Source organism: Chionomys nivalis, chromosome 3 (assembly GCF_950005125.1).
Source record: "Chionomys nivalis chromosome 3, mChiNiv1.1, whole genome shotgun sequence".
Lineage (NCBI taxonomy): Eukaryota > Metazoa > Chordata > Mammalia > Rodentia > Cricetidae > Chionomys > Chionomys nivalis.
Genome location: NC_080088.1, coordinates 70,611,161 through 70,630,803, shown reverse-complemented (window position 1 = coordinate 70,630,803; position 19,643 = coordinate 70,611,161). Strand labels below are relative to the sequence as shown.

Here is a 19,643-nt window from a genome sequence, read left to right as displayed (position 1 = left end):
GGACTGAACTGATAACTTGTGCTGACAAAGGCATGCTATGTGTCCCAGGTGGCATGGCTTTTCTGAGCTTGGGCCACACAGTCCTAGTAATTGACAAAGATTCTTTGCTTGTCTCAGCTTTAGTAAAGATTCTGAGTTTTCTGTTAGGCTCATGGGTGTAAAATCCATTATTAGCAAGGAGCCTCGCTAAGGCAGTTTTGAAAGGACTCCGCCCCATCCCTCCAGGAATATGATGTTTCCCCAGCATCCCCTACTCCCAGGGTGATGTTTGAGCACCCAGGCTTGCCTTTACCAAGTAGCTTGTTAGAACGGTTTAACCATGACACCTCTTAACCCCGATGTTTCCTGAGAACTGATTTTCTACTCTGAATTCCTGTCTTCCTGGGCTATATTTGGACAGGGAACACACACTCTACTAACAGAACCAGAAACAATAGTTAATTCGTACTAACAGTGAACACTAGGGACCCATTAGCTGTCACATTAATGGCAAAGTTGCAATGACCTGGAAAAGTCCTAGGAAAGTCTTAGCAAGAGGAAATCCCACTGCTGCTGTCTTTAGATGGGAGTGATGTTCTTAAGTACAGCTTACACGCTGCTCTTTTAATGTTATTACACAGTTTTGTTTGTTAATTAACTCTTTCCCTTTAACACTTTTTTACTCGTAGATTACTGCTCTGAAGTCACCTAGGGAAGAAGTCTGAGGAAGTCTATTGGAGTACAGAGTGATGTGGGACAGAGAATGTGGTCTACATGGGATTTCTAGACCATCTAGCTGACCCTCACCTTTAACCACCAGATGGGCATGTGAGGTCATTTGGCACCTCTGAGCTTCAGTGACTCTCTGACCATTGTTAGCACTCAGCTGACTTTAATTAACCCACCAAAGGATCATTCCACCAAGCCCAGGTCAAACTCCCAACTCCAGAATTTTGAACAAGCAGCACAATGCTGTTTAGCTGTAACGGGCTGGAGTGATTCATCACACAGTGAAAGAGAACTTATGGGGACAGGCTTGTGAAAGAAGTGTTTGGGGAGAGTGAGGAAGTCTGATATTTGTTTTTTTTTTTTTTTTGGTTTTTCGAGACAGGGTTTCTCTGTGGTTTTGGAGGCTGTCCTGGAACTAGCTCTTGTAGACCAGGCTGGTCTCGAACTCACAGAGATCCGCCTGCCTCTGCCTCCCAAGTGCTGGGATTAAAGGCGTGCGCCACCACCGCCCGGCGGAAGTCTGATATTTGTGAATGGGTATTTGTAGTATGACTATCTGTTAGGTTCTTGGAGTCTTGAAAGTCCCCTGTTCTTTGTCCTTAGCTTTTTCTACTACACCCTTCACCAGAAGAGCAATTACCACCTCTACACTAGCATCTGAGGAAGTGAGAAACTTGGTACCTTTCAAGACTGATCAGGCCATTTGGGATTACACTTGCAAAGTTATCCCTGGTCTTACCATGGGAATTTAACCTTGGGAGACAGAGTCAAACATGGTAAACATGTTATGTGTGTGTAATATGTATGTGTGTGTGTGTGTGATTGTGTGCGTGTATGTGTGTGCCTACAAATTCTCATGGGAATCTAACCTTGGGAAGAAGAGTCAAACATGGTAAATATGATATGTGTGTGTCTCTGTGTGTGTGTGAATATGTAAGTGTGTGTGTGTATGTGGAAGAGTCAAACATGGTAAATATGATATGTGTGTGTCTCTGTGTGTGTGTGTGTGAATATGTAAGTGTGTGTGTGTATGTGGAAGAGTCAAACATGGTAAATATGATATGTGTGTGTCTCTCTCTGTGTGTGTGTGAATATGTAAGTGTGTGTGTGTATGTGTGTGTGTGTGATTGTGTATGTGTATGTATGTGTCTACAAATTCTCATGGGAATCTAACCTTGGGAGGAAGAGTCAAACATGGTAAATATGATATGTGTGTGTGTCTCTGTGTGTGTGAATATGTAAGTGTGTGTGTGTATGTGTGTGTGTGTGTGTGTGTACAAATTCCCATGGGAATTTAACGTTGGGAGAAAGAGTCAAACATAGTAAACATGCTGTGTGTGAATACATGTGTGTGTACAAATTCCCATTAACTTAGTAAACATTAGGAGCCATAAGCTGTCACATTAATGGAGAATGTACACTGACCAGGAAATGGTCTTAGAAAAATCTTAAAAAGGGAAACTATCTAATGTGGTGTGATCACATACACACTGAACACATACATTGGGAGCACAAAGTAGAAGGAATCAATGCCAAACTACAGGTTGTTCTTTGTTTTCAGCTTTAAAAAGACTCTTGAGCTTAAAAATACATCACTCTAATAAGCCAAACTTGAATGGCAAATATTCAATATTTTCCTTAACACTCAGAATCTCGATTTTTAAAAAGAAAACCCAACATATACAAAAGTATAAAGGGGGTATTTGGTAAAACGAAGGGAACCACCTTCACCTTCAGGGGGCAGTGCTGATAGTCCAGTCTTGCTACTCTAGTCTGTGGCTTTAAATTTCAGTCAAAGAGCCTGGGTGGAAGCAGGTGAAGTGTACCAGACCCCAGACAAGAACCTGGGCCTGGAGAAAGAGGAGGTAGACAGGATGCTGTGTGATACATTTAGAAGACCCTTGAAAGTCATGCCTGTGAAATGACCCAGCTGGAAGATGGAAGATTTCAGTTGACTTCAGATAGATGTGCTGGGAGGTTGATGCTTCAGTCCTGGCCCACATCATGTGGCCTTAAAAAATAAATGACGGATAGTTAGGAGGGGTAGCTCATGCAGGTGGATCTCGATGGGTTCCAGGACAATGAGAGCTACACAGTGACACCCTGTCTCAATCAAGCAACCAACCAACCAGTCAACAAACAAATGAGATGACGATTCATCCTCATTCCAGTGGGGCATCTTTATCTCTGTTTTATTTTTTCCTAATGATCACTTGATGAGTGTGCCTCAGACAGACATCACAGTTTGGAGCCTAGAGAGGTCATATGAATTCCCCAGGGCCACACAGCCTGTGAGTAGGAAACCTAAGATCAAATTCACATGTCTTGACTTCCAACTCTGGTCAAATCATTAGAATCAGAAAATTCTATAGATCGTCAGAGTTGGAAAAGATAGTCAAGGACCTTAAGTGTACATCTTCTATTTCTTAGACAGAGAAACTGAGTCCTGCTCAAAGTCACATCATGATGGCCCAGGTGTGCTCATCTTCCCAGCACACCTTATTTTGTCTTTTTTGTTTTTTGTTTTTTTTAGCTAATCACAGTAAAACCTCTTAATAGAGCTTGACAATACCCTAGGAAGATCCTGCCTCTGTGCAAAGGGCAGAAATCATAAAGAACAAGGGGGCCTGAGAAAGAGCTCCCAGGTCCTGAGAGTCTGTGGTTAGCACTGGTGCCAGGAAGCATAGTGAACAGAAAAGACCAGCATTTGCAGGGAGAGAAGAAAGGACTGACAGGAGAGGAAGGGGCTGGCTCCGAGCCTGGGGCTTGGCATCCAGACATCCCGCAGGTGGGAACCGGGCTGCAGTGGGGCAGCAAGGGGGCTCCTGGTACTGTAGCTGGGGAGGGGCGCCAGGGTGGATTTACAGTCTCTTTAGCTGGTGAAAGGCTTGGACTTCTCCATCTCATCTCTTCTAGGATTGGGGGCTGCTCATTCACATGCAAATCCCTTTAGTGTTGGGAGCCTGGGCCCCACAACTCAGGGCAGGAAAATAGCTTGGGGACAGGAAAAAAACAAAGGGTGGTTGTGTTCCCTAGCAGGGCTGCCAGACTCAAGGTATGTCACAGTCTGGACTGAGGGGAGACAGTGATCAGCCCAGGAATGTGTGAGCTATTGTGTGTACTGCCAGAGCTCTGAACCCTGTCCTACCAAACCTCATCCTTATATCCTCAAATCTTTGCATAGAAATTCTCAGGGGTGCTGGAAATACCTAGCCAGGGGCCCTGGGTCCTTGCCATAGCCTCTGCACGCTCTTGCTACTTTAACTCTGCCATGTTGGGCTATGTTGAATCTGGAAATGTATATTAGCTTCCAAGACCCAGCTATCAAATTTTCTGGGGTTTTGCTTTTATTTATCACAGCCATCCTTAAAGCTTAAGTTAAAAAAAAAAAAAGAACCAACTAAACAAACCATATTAGAAATAAATGAATTCTATGAAAATTCATCATTTCTAAATTATTTTAACATCATTCTACCATTGTTCCTGGGGCTTTAATGTCTTTTGAATTCCAACAAAGAATGATGTGCCAAGATCCATCTCTTGTCCATCCTATGCTCCCTATTTTCCGTCATTTTTGAATGCACATATCACTGTCTCCAGGCCTCAGCTTTCCAAACATACAACCTGGAGTCAGGGCAAAGGAAACATCAGGTGTCCAGGCAGTCAGCTGTCCAAAAGATCTGCATCCCCTACAGCACCTTGCAGGAGCCCTGTTCCCCAGCCTCCCTCCCTGGTCCAGTCTGTCTCCTCTGGCCATCCCCCATCTCTAACTTCCTTCTTCAGACACATCAGTCATTTCTCTGCCTGCGGGTCCTTGTGCTGTCCTATCTGAGTGGGCGTCTTTTCTCCAGGAAGCACATAACTAAGACCCTCATCATTTCCTTTGCTCAAATATTCCCGACTCAGCAAGACATCCCTGGGCACTATATTCATCCACAGCACAGGCCTCCCTTCCACAGGACGCTATACTGGTTCTGTCTTGTTCCTTTGCCTGTCTGTCTGCTTTCTACTCGCTAGATACAATAGTGATTATTCTCGCTGATTGCCTGCTTACTCATTGCAATGTGGCGTGGCGGCTGTACCTTCAACACTGTGGCTACACAGTATGTCTTGAAGGAACACCTCTCCTACTTTCTCTTCTCTCCCGTAAGGACAGTAAGTTCCAGCTCTGCTATTTACCCAGAGGTTTTCTGTAGGTGCACAGCCACAGAGGTGCACAGCTGTATCCCCTGTACACCCGCACCCCACAGAGCACATCTGTCTCATGCTCGTCCATCCCCACCTTAGCTTACTTTCCTGGCCCCAGCATGAAAGGCTTCCTTCTGCTTCTCATCACCCCGAGCCTGTGCTGCTTGCATTTCCTGCTTAAAATAAGACTTGGTCACACTTTTCTGAAGCTCATTGTCACCTCCTAGTTCTCTTCAGTTAGTGGCAATTGGTATTTGGGGCCCAGCATCCCAGAGGGAAGAATCGTGCTAGGACTACAATTACCATTCAAGAGAAACCTTCATCCAGTTCTCATTTCCTCTGAGGTCACGATCTCCTGTCCCCTCCCAGAGAATGAGCAGAGCCACTGCCGGAGCTGGGGCCAGCAGGGCCTGAAGGTCGTGGGCACGACTTAAGTAAACAGAGAGCTGTAATGGAATCAGGCCTTGAGGTCAGAAGACTTCTATCTTAATTACGCAGCAGGATACAGACTAACCCATGTGGCGTGGGGGAAAGGGCGTTGGACTGGATCTCAGACCAATGAAAACTGGACTTGGAAAAACCCACTAGTGAACTTCCCTCACTGAGAAAACTGCGGCCCAGAATGCACTGGTGACCTGCCCGAGGTCTCATCCTCAGCCAGTGACTGATTTCTAGCATGGTGTTCTTTCTTCTGCACCGCTGCCTGGATGGCGCCTCTTTTTGTCCCACCCAGGGTAGTGCCTGCTACCAGAGAAAACACAGACACAGCCTTGAACCCCTGGGGTTGGCAGTCTAGTGGGAGTCTCTTGGAACATTTGTACCGCAAGCATATCAATCGAGCATGTCCCAACTTTTGGACCAGGCTTCATTCCTTATTACTTTTTTTTTTTAAGTTTTTTTTTATTAATTAATTTATTTAATTATTAAAGATTTCTGCCTCTTCCCCACCACCACCTCCCATTCCCTCCCCCTCCCCCAATCAAGTCTTCCTTCCTCCTCAGCCCAAAGAGCAAGCAGGTTTCTCTGCCCTGTGGGAGGTCCAAGGACCACCCACCTCCATCCAGGTCTATTAAGGTGAGCATCCAAACTACCTGGGCTCCCACAAAGCCATTACGTGCAATAGGATCAAGAACCCATTGCCATTGTTCTTCAGTTCTCAGTAGTCCTCATTGTCCATTATGTTAAAATAAGTTTTCTCCCAAAGTCAGGATAAAAGAGAAAGTTACTTAGCAGAATCTAGACAAAACAGGAACCCTCAAAACCCTTCAAGTCATTTTACAAAATTCACTAAAATACCATGACAAGCATACTGTTGCTTTAGAAAAAAAAATGTACATTGGCTGAAAAACAATTCAAGGTCCTTTCCAGACTAGAACTGGCATGGAAGGGGCACCAAGGAGAAACCGAACCTCGTCTTGGTTTTGCAAAGACTAGAGACTGAGATCTGGCTTTTCCAGAGGGACTTGGGCAGTTCTCTCTGTGCCTCAATTTCCTTCTCTGTAGGCTAAGTATGATAATAACCGTGTTTCCTGTTCCACGAGAGGAATTGCCTGCGGCAGCAGATTAAAATCTGCTCTAAGAACTGTGATGCTAGACACACAGCCTCCTGCGCTGCTCTCAAAGCGCTTAGTGGGTATTACCCGAAACCACTGAGTGACCCAGCAAGGCGGAGAGAGCACGGAGGAGGCCGTGTGCGCTCGCCAAACAGCTGGCGATGCCAGGCAAGTGGTTTGCTTTCCGGCTCGCACCGTGCCAAGCGGCCTTCCTTAGCTGATACGCATTGGACCTAGGTATTTCAAGCATTTCCTTTCATTTACATCCACAATGAGTCCGTGAGAAAGGGGTTCTGATCTCTCCATTTTATAAGGGCATCATGGCGGAAGCGCTGCTCCCATGAGTGGCCGCAGTAGGACCTGACCTTTTAGGTCTCACAGTTTCCAAACCACTGAGTACGAATGCGGTTTCCAGCGCACTCTACAGCAGACTACCCTGCCTCAGGCCATGAGGAAGATGCTGTGCCCCTTTTGGGTGTTTAAAAAGCTGACAACAAGCCCAAGCTAAGGGAGTTGAAGCAGTTTGGCCAAGGGCTCTCACGCAGAGTGACTCAGTTAATTTGATCCCTGTGTCCCTTAAAGCGCTCCATCTTAAAATCTGGATTAGCGCCTCCAGTAGTGTTCCAGGCACAGCACTCTTCAACACACCCCATTCTAAACCCGATCTCCATACGTGGAAAGTAGTGACCCAGCTTTCGGAACCTGGGTTGGAAGCTCTCATGCTATCCCTCCCCCTATACACACCATTTCCTATGGCGCTCTGCCTGTGCTTCCAAAGCTTGCTGCAGGGATCCGTGAGCTTCCTCCAGACGTGTCCTAGCCAACCAGCCCATGTACACTCAGTCTAGTCAATAAGTTCCCCTCATGTCCTGTGCCTAACTCCTGTATTTAAATGTCAAGATCAAACTTACTCAAACTTGCTACTGACTATGTCACCTCCATGTCCTCTGGTCCACAAACTGTTCAAAACTTCCCACTGGAAATTCTAGACTCAAATACTGCATAACGCCACACTGAAATCATAAAGGACTGAAGCAGGAGGCTTTTCTTTAGACAGGAACATATTTTGCACATTAAATGCAGACAGAGATGCTTCATTCCACAAAGAATGCTTTCAAATAATTTTCCTTGAAATATATGCCTTCTCAGGCACGTTCCTGTTTCCTATTTTGGGAGACACCCTGGAGGGGAAAGTTTCACATTCCTCACTACAAGGGAAGCAATGGTGCAAGACGTAAGAAACCTTTGGCATTAGGCTGAGGAGGGACCTGTGGGGTGTGGGGGAGCCCTAGCTACATGGTCAACTTTACTGGGTATCAGCTGTTTGTCTCCCAGCACTGCCAGGTTTTCAAAAGGAAATGAGGATTTTGTGTGAGATCAGAGGTTTTGTGTTGATATTATTGTTTTTGCTTTTTTTTCTGATCATTGTTACTAATATTTTTTTTCCAAAACAGAGTAAGTGCATATAAAACTGGTGAACAAAATATATTGAAGAATTAATTGAACCTATTGATCACTTGTTTATGACCATGGGTGTACATTCTTAAGTTCCCAAATCAATTCAACCAGTCAATCACTTGTCTGTTACTTTGGATGCCATTTATAAACCCAAATTTACTAGACATTTTCTTAGTCGCTCCCTATGTAATTGTTCTGGGCATTTTTTTTTTTTTTTTTTTTTTTTTGGTGTGTGTGTGTGTACCTCCCTAAGGCATGTCAACCCCAACTATTCTCTGCTCTCCCCATTGGGTCCTTTTCAATCTTCACACCGTGGTTATGTGCTGACACATTCCATTCCAGGAACTGCAACTCACCCTTAAAGGCTTCCACTCACCCTTAAAGAACTATCTCAAACACTAAGGACTTCCAAAGCCTTTTCCGACCACCCAGAAGTGACCACGCACACGTGTGTGTGCTGACTTATGTTTCTTGTGTAAGTTTTTAACATTTTAATTATGTAATCGTCTTATTGCCTCCTTTGAAATTGTGAATTCCTAGAGGGTAGGATGGTAATATTTGTCTTTGGGGACCCAGTTTGGGTAGTGCTCATCTTAGGATAGTTTAATTACAGAATTCTTGGGCATCGTTAGAAAGCGAGCAGATTTTTGAAAGATTATGAGGACGGCACAAACAAAGAGATATTTGAAGATGATCCCTCTGCAGTTCTACAAAGGGTGGACTCATAGGGAGAGGCTGGTATCTGGCAGACATATGGGGGGCCATTGCAATGTATTAGGCTGGCTGACCATAAACCGGAGCTAAGGGGCTCACGGTGGAAATTCTATGAGAATTTTTCATTATCTAAGGGTTGCGGGATAGACAGAACTGCGGCACTACATCTTACGGACACTTACTAGGTACCAGCTGAGCTTTGGGGGCAGGAATCGAGAGGAAGAGCAATGGGGAGAGAAACAGGGGAGGGAAGAGATAATGAACTGAAATGTTGCATGCTTCTTTTTAACAAGCAGATGGCACGAAGTGAACCTGAAATGAGAGGTGTGAACTTCTGTGCCTGGGGGTCCGAATTTCCACACCCCTCGCCTCCTGACTCCTCTAAATGGCAGCCATTTGATCTGACACTCAGTTAAATATCATTTGTTTCATTGTCTGGGGGAAATCCTGCATTTCCAGGCTATATAACAGCATTCAAATCAAAGAAAGTTTTAACAGTTTGACTACAGACAGCATTTGCTACGTATTGTAAGTTAAAATCTAGACCTTCATAGGATGGGGCCCTCCTATAGCTTAATTGATTTAAAAGAAGAAAAAATTAGATGTTCTTTTCCAAAAGAGTCTCTCTGACAAATCCCCTGGCCTGGGACTGAACATACATAGCAGGCCTCAAACTCAGAGATCCACCTGCTCCTGCCTCTTCCCCAGTTCCCCGAGTGGTGGGATCAAAGGTGTGTACCACCCCTCCTGACAAGATTGGCTATTTTCAGATTTAAATTCTGCTCTAGGCCTGACTTGAGCCAATGACAAGATGATGACGCAGGTAGACCTTGATTTCTAAGGCCATTAGATGGACCTTATAGACCATGTCAACTCGCTGCCTGCCAGGGAAAGGGAAGATGGAGAAGTAGAGGTTCCTTCTAGAGGAAACCACTTTGCCTAAGGCCAACATGGACTGAGCAGCAGACCAGAGACTTCCAGCTCCCATGCCTAGCATCTGTGCTGGGCCCTCCATCTGCAGCGCCCACCAGCTGTGATGCATGCCTCTCATCTGTGCCCTGCAGGACTCCACTAAGGCAGCACATTCCGAGGAAGCAGATGCTGCTGTGAAGATGTGCACGTGTCTTGAAGACCGAGGGCTGCGGGAAAGCAGGCTGAAGAGGAATTCCCATAAATGTGAGCATCCGGTCCACAGCTTTGAGGTCCCGTTTGGATTTGGGCTGATGGTACTCTGTGTCAGAATGATCACCCTGACGGGCTTGAGTGGGAAGGGAGGATCATGGATGGGGGTTGGACTGAAAACAGTTCCTGTGAGCTGGGTGATCCTTTAAACATACCCCTTGGCTCCAAAGAAAATTTAGCTATGGAGAAAAAAAAATCCTCAAAATGTCCAGGATATTATCCTGCCAAAGGAAACTAATATTTTAAGTGACTTGGTAAAGAACAGTGGTGGTGTGCTACATTTACAAGTTTGACGCAAATAGTATTTCACTAAGGTGTTCCCCTGAAGAGTGTAGGCTCTACTTAGAGTGCTAATGGCCGTGGAACTTTGAGAACTGGCTAAGTAGGATAATGAAGAATTGGAGGGATCATCTGGAAGATTCTGGCAAGTACGATTGCAAGGAGAGGGCCGGAATTTAAGGTGCTTTAGGGGTCATTTCATCCCACGTTTTGTTCCATCAGTTTCCTCCCTGGTATAACATTCTCTCCTAGAAAAAACTCCTTCAGATTCAGAAAGCAAGCAGTTATCCAAGGTTCAGGAAGTTACTGAAACTAACAAGATTCACTAGTGTTGTGGTTTCCTGTCTCTTTGGGAGACAAGCCACGCCCACTCCCACTACCTCTGACCTTCGGCCGCCATCTTGCTCTCACTCTCTTTCCTTTTTGTTCTCTTGGGGTGCACACAGGTTTTTGTCTCTCTTCTCCTTTTCTCTCTCTCCCTGTCTCTGTCTCTCTCTCTCTCCTCTAAGTAATAAAGGTTCAGTTCTGATTCATACTATCTGTCTGTCACATGTCCCTGCCCACGGGCCCACTCGCCATTGGGAACTCGCTGCAGCTCGGGTGTCGGACTCTGGAGCCGGCCCGGCACCTGCCTACCCCTCTGGGGATCTGCTGGGGCTCGCTGCTGCTCTGTAAGCCTGCCTGGACCGCCAGCATTTTAAGAACAACAATGGGTGCCATGTGACTCCTGAACTGGGTGGCTTCCATCGGTGAGTGTCTCCCCATTCTGCTACGGTTGCTTTCATTCTGGTAAGGTTGCTTTCCTTTGCCAGAGCCGTGTTTGGATTGGTCCCGGGGGCCGGTCCGCCCGCGCGCGTTAGCATCGCACACTTCCGGTGCAGTGCATTCGACTGGGGACCGAATCCTCAGCTTCTTTATCTTTTCTTTCCATTTCCTCTCTTTCCTTATTTTTTTCTTTTCTCTCACGGTTACGGTTAATCGCCAATTGGAGCGGCTCCCCCTGGCCTCTCTGGGTTCTGGGTCACCAGAATCCAGCTGGGTCATAGCATCCGCCTTGCCATCTCCACGAGTCCTGGGTGTTCGCACAGATTTGCATCCCGCCTATTTCTCTTGGGGGACCCGCCAGCATTTTAAGAACAACAAATAGGCCTTGCTAGGTAGAAGAGAACCTCCCATCTTCTGAGCTACCTGAAAGAGGCTCTCCAGCCTCTCTCCAACAGTCTACAAGTCACATAGGGCCCCAGGTATGTGGCTTTCATGAGTTGTTACATTCTGAGGTAGCTTTTGATTAGTTCAGCTGCCTTTGAGTCATTGTAAGTAACCCCTCGCCCATCCTCCTGTAAGTAACCCCAATGAACTCACTGATTCACTAGTTTGGACTTTGGTAGAATTATTCCTCTGGTAACTTGTGGGCTCCTAGCAGGGAGAGTAGGTATTTGTTCATGTTTCCCCAGGAAAAGTGACGCAATCCCTCATTGAACAGATGAACAAACAGAACCTAGAAGAGTAGTGTTGACTTATCCTGGAGCCGCATGGCATGTTTGTGCTCAGATTCAGATCGAAAGAGAAGAGATTCTCATTAAAAGCCAAACCTAGTAGCTATCCTGGGACCTGGGGTTGTGCAGGCACCTAGGGAAGGAGAGCGGGTTCAACTCCGTGAGACTTCTGGCCTTGTGAGTTCAGAGGCATAGTGTTAGTTTTCTCCTTGAACTCTGACCTTCAGTCTTCCAGTCAATGAGAACTGGACCAGAGCTTCAGATTCAAGCACTGGGCCTCAAAGTGCGGTAGGGTGATCACAGGCAATGGGCAAGTCGAGAAATTTTAGGGCTCACCTAAACCCAGACTGTTCCACGTTTGTCTGTTTCTGTTTTGGGCCAAACTGAAAGATTTAGAATGTATTCATCAGGGGGAAAAGACTTAAGACACAGTAACATTTAGCATAATCCTGTAAAATGGGGGTGTGCGGACCTCTACAGGTCCTGAAGCTTAACTTCTGTGAGCTTTTGACTCTTGAAGGGAGACTATTATACATGTGTGGACAAGCACACAAGCTATCTCTGTGATTGCCAGTTGCCAGCAGATGTGGGAGGCCCGTTCCTGTCTCATGGCTGCTAGAACCTCTGCAGGGAGCTGGTGCTGATGCAAGGATGGTGTTCTAGAGAGTTAGCCATGTAAACTCTCTCCCCCATATGAATGCCTTTCCCTTTAGGAACTGGGCAGATGTCTAACTCACAGGGACTTCAGCTCAGCAGCTCATTCTACCAGTTGCTTCAAGAGCACTTTGAAGTGTCCAGAGCTCATGTTCTCTCGGCTTACCTTTCTTCTGGGGAGTCAAATGTTTTGCATCTGATTGTCCTATTGTTCATAGCATGAGGCGTGCAGCGTTCCATACATCTATGGTTCTGGGATAGTGTCAACATTTTAGACATTGTTGACTATGACAAGCTGGTGGAACGGCCACTAACATCTAACTAATAGAGGCCAGGGGATCTGCCAAAAAATCCTTCAGATCTGGACCTGTTTCTTCAACAATGAGTTACCTGGCTCTAGACGTCAACAGAGCAGAGATTGAGAACCCTGACGTGGAATTCCGTGTGGACCTTGGTGCCACAGTAAGGCTCTGCATATAAAATGAGCGGAGACGGGGGAGGGGTCCACAGCTCCACTTAGCATTTCCTCCTACACCTCTTGTATGGTTTTGCATGCTGGGACTCAGGGGAGCACAGCTTGTGAGCTGTTCAGCAGGGCCAAACAAGCATGGGGTTCAGATTCCCATGACATGGGTTAGGATCTTGATCTTCCATCTTCCCGATTGGATTGCCTTGAGTCACCTAACCTCACCTAAACTTTCTGGGTTTGGTTTGCTGTGAAATAGGATAGGCGCTCACTTCCCACACAACTTTAATACAATTTGAATGAGATGATAAGTATAAAGGGTCCTGGTAAATTCACTACTTTGCCGTAGATCAAACATTCTGGTTAGTACATTCTGGGTTAAGTGTTGCTGAGTGACAGGTGTTGGGAAAATAAAAAGCAGACTCATGGTTAAATAGAGAGAGCTGACTCAGAGCTTTGGGGGGAACCTTTTCCAGAGAGTCGGAGAGGGCTTAGTAGGGGCTTCATGGGGCCAGAGAGATGGCTCAGTGGCAAAGAGCATGGGCTGCTCTCCCAGAGCTCTGGGACCAGCACCCCCCACGGTGCTTCCTGACCACCTGTAAGCCCAGTTCTAGGGAGGCCAGTGCTCTCTTTGGGCACTGCATTCATGTAGTGCACTTACATACACGCAGGCAAAATACTCAGGCACTCAAAAATAGATAAATAAAGACATTAAAAAGAGAAAGTTGGTTTTTAGTTTTCTGAACTTTTGAAGTAGGTACAACCTGAGTAAATTTGATCTCTTAGAATGTGTTGCACCTTTCCAGGTCCACGTTATTATTATTAATTTTTTTTTCTTTTTTGAGACAGGGTTTCTCTGTGGTTTTTGGAGCCTGTCCTGGAACTAGCTCTTGTAGACCAGGCTGGTCTCGAACTGACAGAGATCCGCCTGCCTCTGCCTCCCAAGTGCTGGGATTAAAGGTGTGCGCCACCACCTCCCAGCTTTGTTTTGTTTATTGAAGACACAACCTGAGTTTGTTCCAAGGCTAACTCACCATTGTCCTATTCCTAACCCTACATCCTGGAGTTGCAGGCATGCATGCCCGCCGAGTTTAGCCCCACTTTGAAACCAGAACATCCCACCCGTGGTAATTCCAGAGAATGCTGTCTGTAAATTGTGGTGCTCACCTGCTCTCTCTATATTTTTAATATTTTAATATTAAACATTTTAATATTTCCCTTCCTGGCCATACTCTTGGCTGATAAAAATATAAACTTTTTGACATGGTATTCAAGGCCCTCAGAATCCCACATTAATCTTCCATTCAGACTTTGCCTCTTACCTTTTGACTGTTGCACAGCCTATGGTCCTAAACATCTGGTCATTATTTAAGGAATTTGGCAGGCTTTCTAATACCTCAGTGTCAGACATAATCAGGATTCTCTGTGATTACTGCTTGTTCTTGGATCTATACCCTTTATTGGTATGTTGGAGCAGAAGCTACTGGATACATTGAGAATAGAGTAGGGAGAAAGGTGTATCTAGCCAAAAAGCCAAATTATACCATCACCTTTCATAGACTTGAACTTGGCATACCACTCCCGTCACATCTTTCATGACACTGTCTCCTTGTGTGTCCCCCTCACTCTATGTATCCCCGCTAAGGTAAGAATGGCACCTGATCTATGCCCAGTTAGAGAACACTGGTGGTCCTACCTTCACGTAGTCATATTCGCAAAGATAGGAGGATTCCAAGTTGAAGTGCATAAAGTAAAGCTTGATCCGGAACCCCTCGGGGACAGTAATATTCCAAGTCACTTCGGAGTCACTTGGATAGGAATCTGGATAGCCAGGGGACTGGATCTGGCCAAACATTTCATTTAGCTCCACGGTATGGGCTGAAACCTCCAACAGGGCAAGGCACAGTCCATGGTAGAGAAGGAGCAACCTGAAAGACATGAATGAGTTTGGCTTACATCAATGATTGCAGGTCCCCCGAGCCAAATAACTGCTCATATTGCTTTTTCTCCTTGGAGGTCTTGCTTACCAGGTCTGCAGGACATTTGGAAAAAGTAACTAGGTAATTTCTAAGACTGTATTAGCTTTGGTCTTTTGAAAATCTGGTATGCATACTGAAGTTTTCTATAAAGTAGCACTTTTGGGACGCTGGCCCATGTTCGCCTACTCTTGGGAACATAACTACTACAATTAAATCATAATTGGTATCGCTTCTTCAATTGTACCTCACTTAGAAGCCATAAATTATGTAGTTTTAAAAATACAAGTAATAATAGCTAATATTGTGATAAAACCCAAACTCAGTAGAGGAATCTACAGACACTGAACACATTTACTATTCTGAAAGAGATTGTTTACTACATACCTGTCAACCTATAAAAAATATCTTGATAAAGATAGAACAAAGTAAGTCTTGGTGACTTGGTTCTGTGGGAATCGAAAGTTTCTAATTCCTTCCCAGAGAAATGAAACTAATGGGCTGCTAAGAGAGCCGTGAAAGGGGCATGGACGACACGATATCGAACATGTATGACGCAATACCGAAGCGGGGTAACTAATGCTGGTCATAGTCCTAATGGTCAGGTCACGGCATAGCGCTTTCCCAGAAAGACCCAAGGACCTTGAACTCAAACATCGCAGGGGTGACTCCTTAGCTACGCTCCTAACAGGTCCCTGTGCTCACGTCTGATATTGTTGTCTGCACGTGCACATGCATACGTGCATACATATACCTGTGCGTGTTTGTGTTTGTGTGAGTGCGTGCGTGTGTGTATGCATATATGTATGCATGAGTGTGGAGGCCAGAGGTAAACCTCCTATTCGTCAGGAACCATCAACCTTGCTTTTGGAGACAGCGACTCTCACTCGGACTTGGGGCTAGCTGATTAGGTTAGGCTGGTTAGCCAATGAGATTCAGGGATCTTCCCATCTTTGCCTCCCCAGGTCTGGAATCACAGGCTAGTGTCCAGGGCTTTGGTCACCATCACCAGAGCTGAGAGCACAGGTTCAACTGTGCCTGGCATGGAAGAGCAGCTTCATCTCCCTTCTCCGTTCACTTCAGGGAAGTGTTGGGAGAGTTCTCCATCTCATACATGACAATAATGATGACTTCCCACAGGGCTGCTCTGCTCACGAGCACTGGGATAAGCTTTAATATCAAGCCCTAGGTAAAGGCTTGCTCTGATGGTCTGTCATGCCACTTCCTGACAGTAGCAGCTTTGGCTCCCAGCCCTGACTTCCCGCAATAGTGACAATGGGATTACACAAGGCTGAAAGGTTGCTTTTATCCACATCTCCCCCACCCCGCCCCCCACCCCGGAGAAAGCCTCCTTGGGCCAATTCTGCTGAGGCTGGCAGTTGATGGAGCCCTCAGCCCAGGCCCCAGAGCTCTATGTGGTGAGAGTGCACCAAGGGCCTGTCAGACTGAGACACATGAAGCCGCTGTCTCCATTCATGGAAGACGCTGAAGCATATGCTTGCTTGCTTGCCTGCCTTAGGGGCTGTGAATCAAAGGAGTGCGTGGCAGCTCTCGTTTCTCGTCACACTCGTGTTTTGGCTTCGTAGGCACCAGGCACCAGCTGTACAATCCCTGACACCTGTTATCTATCCTCCAGTTGATTAAAAAGTTGAGCTGCATTTGCTTGAAATGTCAAAAAGTGATACAGAGAGCTGGGGTGTACTCGTCTCTGTGGGGAGAGCGGGCTGTTGGGGCTGGATAAGGAAGTTGCGTGTGTCAGATGGCGGGATGAATGGCATATCTGAGCACCTCCAGTCACTCCCCTGTTCAGTGTGCACACCACCAACACTCCATTTTTAAGATCCAGGGTTGGGAGAGACAACACGGCTCCCTTACCCAACACCCTCACTTGACAGACGATGAAAAGTATACCCTCAGAGATGGCACATCGTGCCAAATACCATATGGCAAATTAACTTCAACAGCAGAAAAGAATAACAAAAGCTCACAGGAGAAGTTGGGACCCATGCCCGTATCATGGCCAGGCATCTGGCCAAAGCAATTAATCCTGTGAAAAATAATTTTAAAAACCCATAGCTTAAAAAAAAAAACCCATAGCTTTATGTGGAAATTTTAAAAAAAAATTAACTAATGTTTGAACCCTCCCCCACCGCCACCCTATGCTTGAAATTCTGTCCTATTGCCTGGGGACTGGCATTCCTTAAGTAACATAGACCATTGTAATCTGCAGCTGGGATTGAGTGCCTGGCAGGATAGAGGAGAAAAATGCTTGGAGCCCAAAGACACAAGAATGAGTCTGGGCCTTTTTCAAGATCATCAGTGTAGCTCTGGGCAAGATGTTTAAGTGTTTTTATCTTGTGTATCCATTAATCCTTATGTCACACAAAATCTGAAGCCAGGATGAGATAATGCCCGTGAAAGTCCTCTGCAAACTCTGAAGAGTCTTATGCTGGTGAGTCCAGACCCCGCAGAGAGAGCCAGAAGAATGGCTCCCTGGCATGTCTTTTTGATATTCAGTAATTGAATTCAACTCAAGCACCTTTGTTGGATTTCTACTAGGAAAGGAGCATTCTGTTAGGTGCTGGTCACATGACCATGCAGACAGTCTACAAAGATGAAGACATTGATCGCATCTCTTGGAAGGGGAAGTGGACATTTAAATAAGCAGCCATTCCAGAGATGGTAAGAGATACAGCCACAGATGCAAACAAAGGAAGAGGGGCCATGTCTGGGGGTGGGGGTGGGGGTGGAGATTAGGACCCAGGAAGCAATGGCGAGCCTGCCCAGTCAAGTCTAGGTGGGAAATGAGTGAGAGAGTTGTTCTAAATCCAGGTTAAGCATAGGCAAGGGCGTGCTTTGAAATGGCTGAGATACCGGTAAAGCCGATTATCACGCCCAATACAAAGGGAGAAATGCCATTGTTTTAGAAGAAAGAAAAATGAAATTTTCTGGCAGGTTGAAAAATGACTTTACAAAGATCAGGTTGATAAAACGAACTTTTAGAGATTTCTCTTCCTCTGAGCCATAGGTACATTGAATTCAGAGTCACAGAGACTGAAAACCCTCATTGGCCCTGGACTCAGTAAAGGTGCTAGGTGAGCAAAGAAGAGAAACACAGAAACTGCCAAGTGAAAGGGAAAGTGAATGGGAAAATAGGCACGAGGGGACTTAACACACCTACCAAGCGGTTTTTCTTGCTCCCTTTAGATGTTTCCTAGCAGCTTTGACACTTACGAGTGATTAAAAAAAAATAATTAACGATAGTTGGGGTTTCAGACTCTGGGAAAGCTCATAAGAAATGCCTGGTGAGGAGCCTCAAGCAACACAAGAAACAAGGTTGAAGAGCTTCAAGCCTGTTAGAATTTAAAGTGGTAGGTTTCAGAATTCCAAACGCTCCTTTGAAAAACTGTGGTGTCTCTTTAAGAGCCATTTGGTGCATTTCATAGCCTGATTCATGTCACCAGCTGCCCCTGATTTCAGTGAGAAATGAAGAATTTATAGGGAACTGTAAAATGGGGACAGGTTTTTAGTTTTCTAAATTGAGGTTTAACTGGCAAACTTCTGAAGGCTCAAGAAACCCCCGAGCCTAGCCGTAGGGGAACTGGTTTCTTTTCTGTTTAGAAGAAATAAACACACAAACACATTATCTAACTCTTAAAGTGTTGTGAGAAAGAAAGCATTGCTCTATGCTGAGTAGGAAAATGAAGAATCAGCCTTGTGGGCAAGAGGAGGAGGAGGAGGATCACATTGGCCAGTAGGCAGCACCCTGTGCTGCCAGAGGGAGAAATCTGAGCCTCAGCCGCGCTGCGAACGGGCTTTGTACAAACTATCTGGTTTCAAGTTGCAAGACTCCGGGAGTCTCTGGGAAGGTGCTCCAGAGACAGGGCGCCCTTTGCTGGGGGGCCCTGAGGATTGGTGAGAATCCCCCATCCCCAGCCACCCAGAGAGCAAGCAGGTGAGTCTGCCTAGAGACAAGGTCAGACCCAGAGGGCTGCTCTACACTTGGTCTTGGAGAGGGCACCTCACTCACCTCATTTTCCTGCCTTGTGTGCTCCTGGCCTTGGTCCCGTCTGCTGGACTTGTCTGTGAGCCGGTCCCAGTCCCCGGTGTGATGTTAGCGATGCCTTATCTTTGTTCTGAGGTCCCTGTGTGTCTCTGGAATTGGCTGGCATTCTCCATTCAGGTCACGCCTTCCCCTGCCTGCAACAGATCCCCTCTCCCCCTCTCCCTCTGGCTTTCCCTCTCTCCTCTCTCTGACTGAGCTTCTGCACATGCAGAGGGACCTGACAGAACTGTTTCTTTGGGAGATCTGCTGGCCAGTCCCCTCCTTGGGAGGGACTGCAGCCCTTGAGGAGAAAAAAAAAAGTCTGAGAGACTCAGAGGTATGTGTGTGTGCCTGTGTGTGTGTGTGTGTGTGTGTGTGAGAGAGAGAGAGAGAGTGTATGTGTGGTGTGAGTGTGTGTGTGAGTGTGTGGTGTGTGAGTATGTAAGTGTAGTGTGTGAGAGAGTGTGTGTGTTTGTGAGTCTGTATGTTTGAGAGAGAGAGAGAGAGAGAGAGAGAGAGATTAATTTCTCTTTAGCCTCCCTTGCTGTTGGCTATAATAGTTCTACTTCAGGACCCCAGCAAAAGAACAATTAAACAGAAACAGCCAACTCAAAAGGCAGTTCTAGGAGATTATAAAAAAAATAATAAATAAAAATAATGCAGATCCCAAGCCTCGAACTGTTTGTGGACATCTGCAGGTTCTCCTCAGAACTGAGCACTTGGCCCAGACTGAGGGAGCACCCGTTTCTGCTGCTGGCTACTTTCTCTTCCCCACTTGACTTTGTGACAGGGTTTAACTGCCAGCGTGTAGAGGTCAAACCTACCCATTTGGGAAAGGGCTTCAGCATAGACAGAGAACCAGGTGACCTGTGGGTCTGGAAAGACCTGTGTCTGTGAGAAGTTAGTGTCCTAGGTCTGTGGAGA

General features: G+C 46.1%; 1 protein-coding gene across 3 annotated transcripts in view; it reads right to left on the bottom strand.

Moving 5' to 3' along the window:
* Masp1 (MBL associated serine protease 1) overlaps positions 1-18,883 on the bottom strand; it is a 64,943-nt gene extending 46,060 nt beyond the window's left edge. For 2 of the 3 annotated variants that reach the window (XM_057764465.1, XM_057764467.1), the window contains exons 1-2: positions 18,705-18,883; positions 14,395-14,626 (exon numbers count right to left, since the gene is read on the bottom strand). In XM_057764465.1, coding sequence (XP_057620448.1) covers positions 14,395-14,626; positions 18,705-18,709 — 237 coding nt within the window. In that variant the 5' untranslated portion in view covers positions 18,710-18,883. Of the gene's footprint in view, positions 1-14,394; positions 14,638-18,704 lie in introns of those variants that run through there. The other variant, XM_057764466.1, reaches the window with a different exon arrangement.
* Between the last annotated feature and the right edge of the window lie 760 nt (positions 18,884-19,643).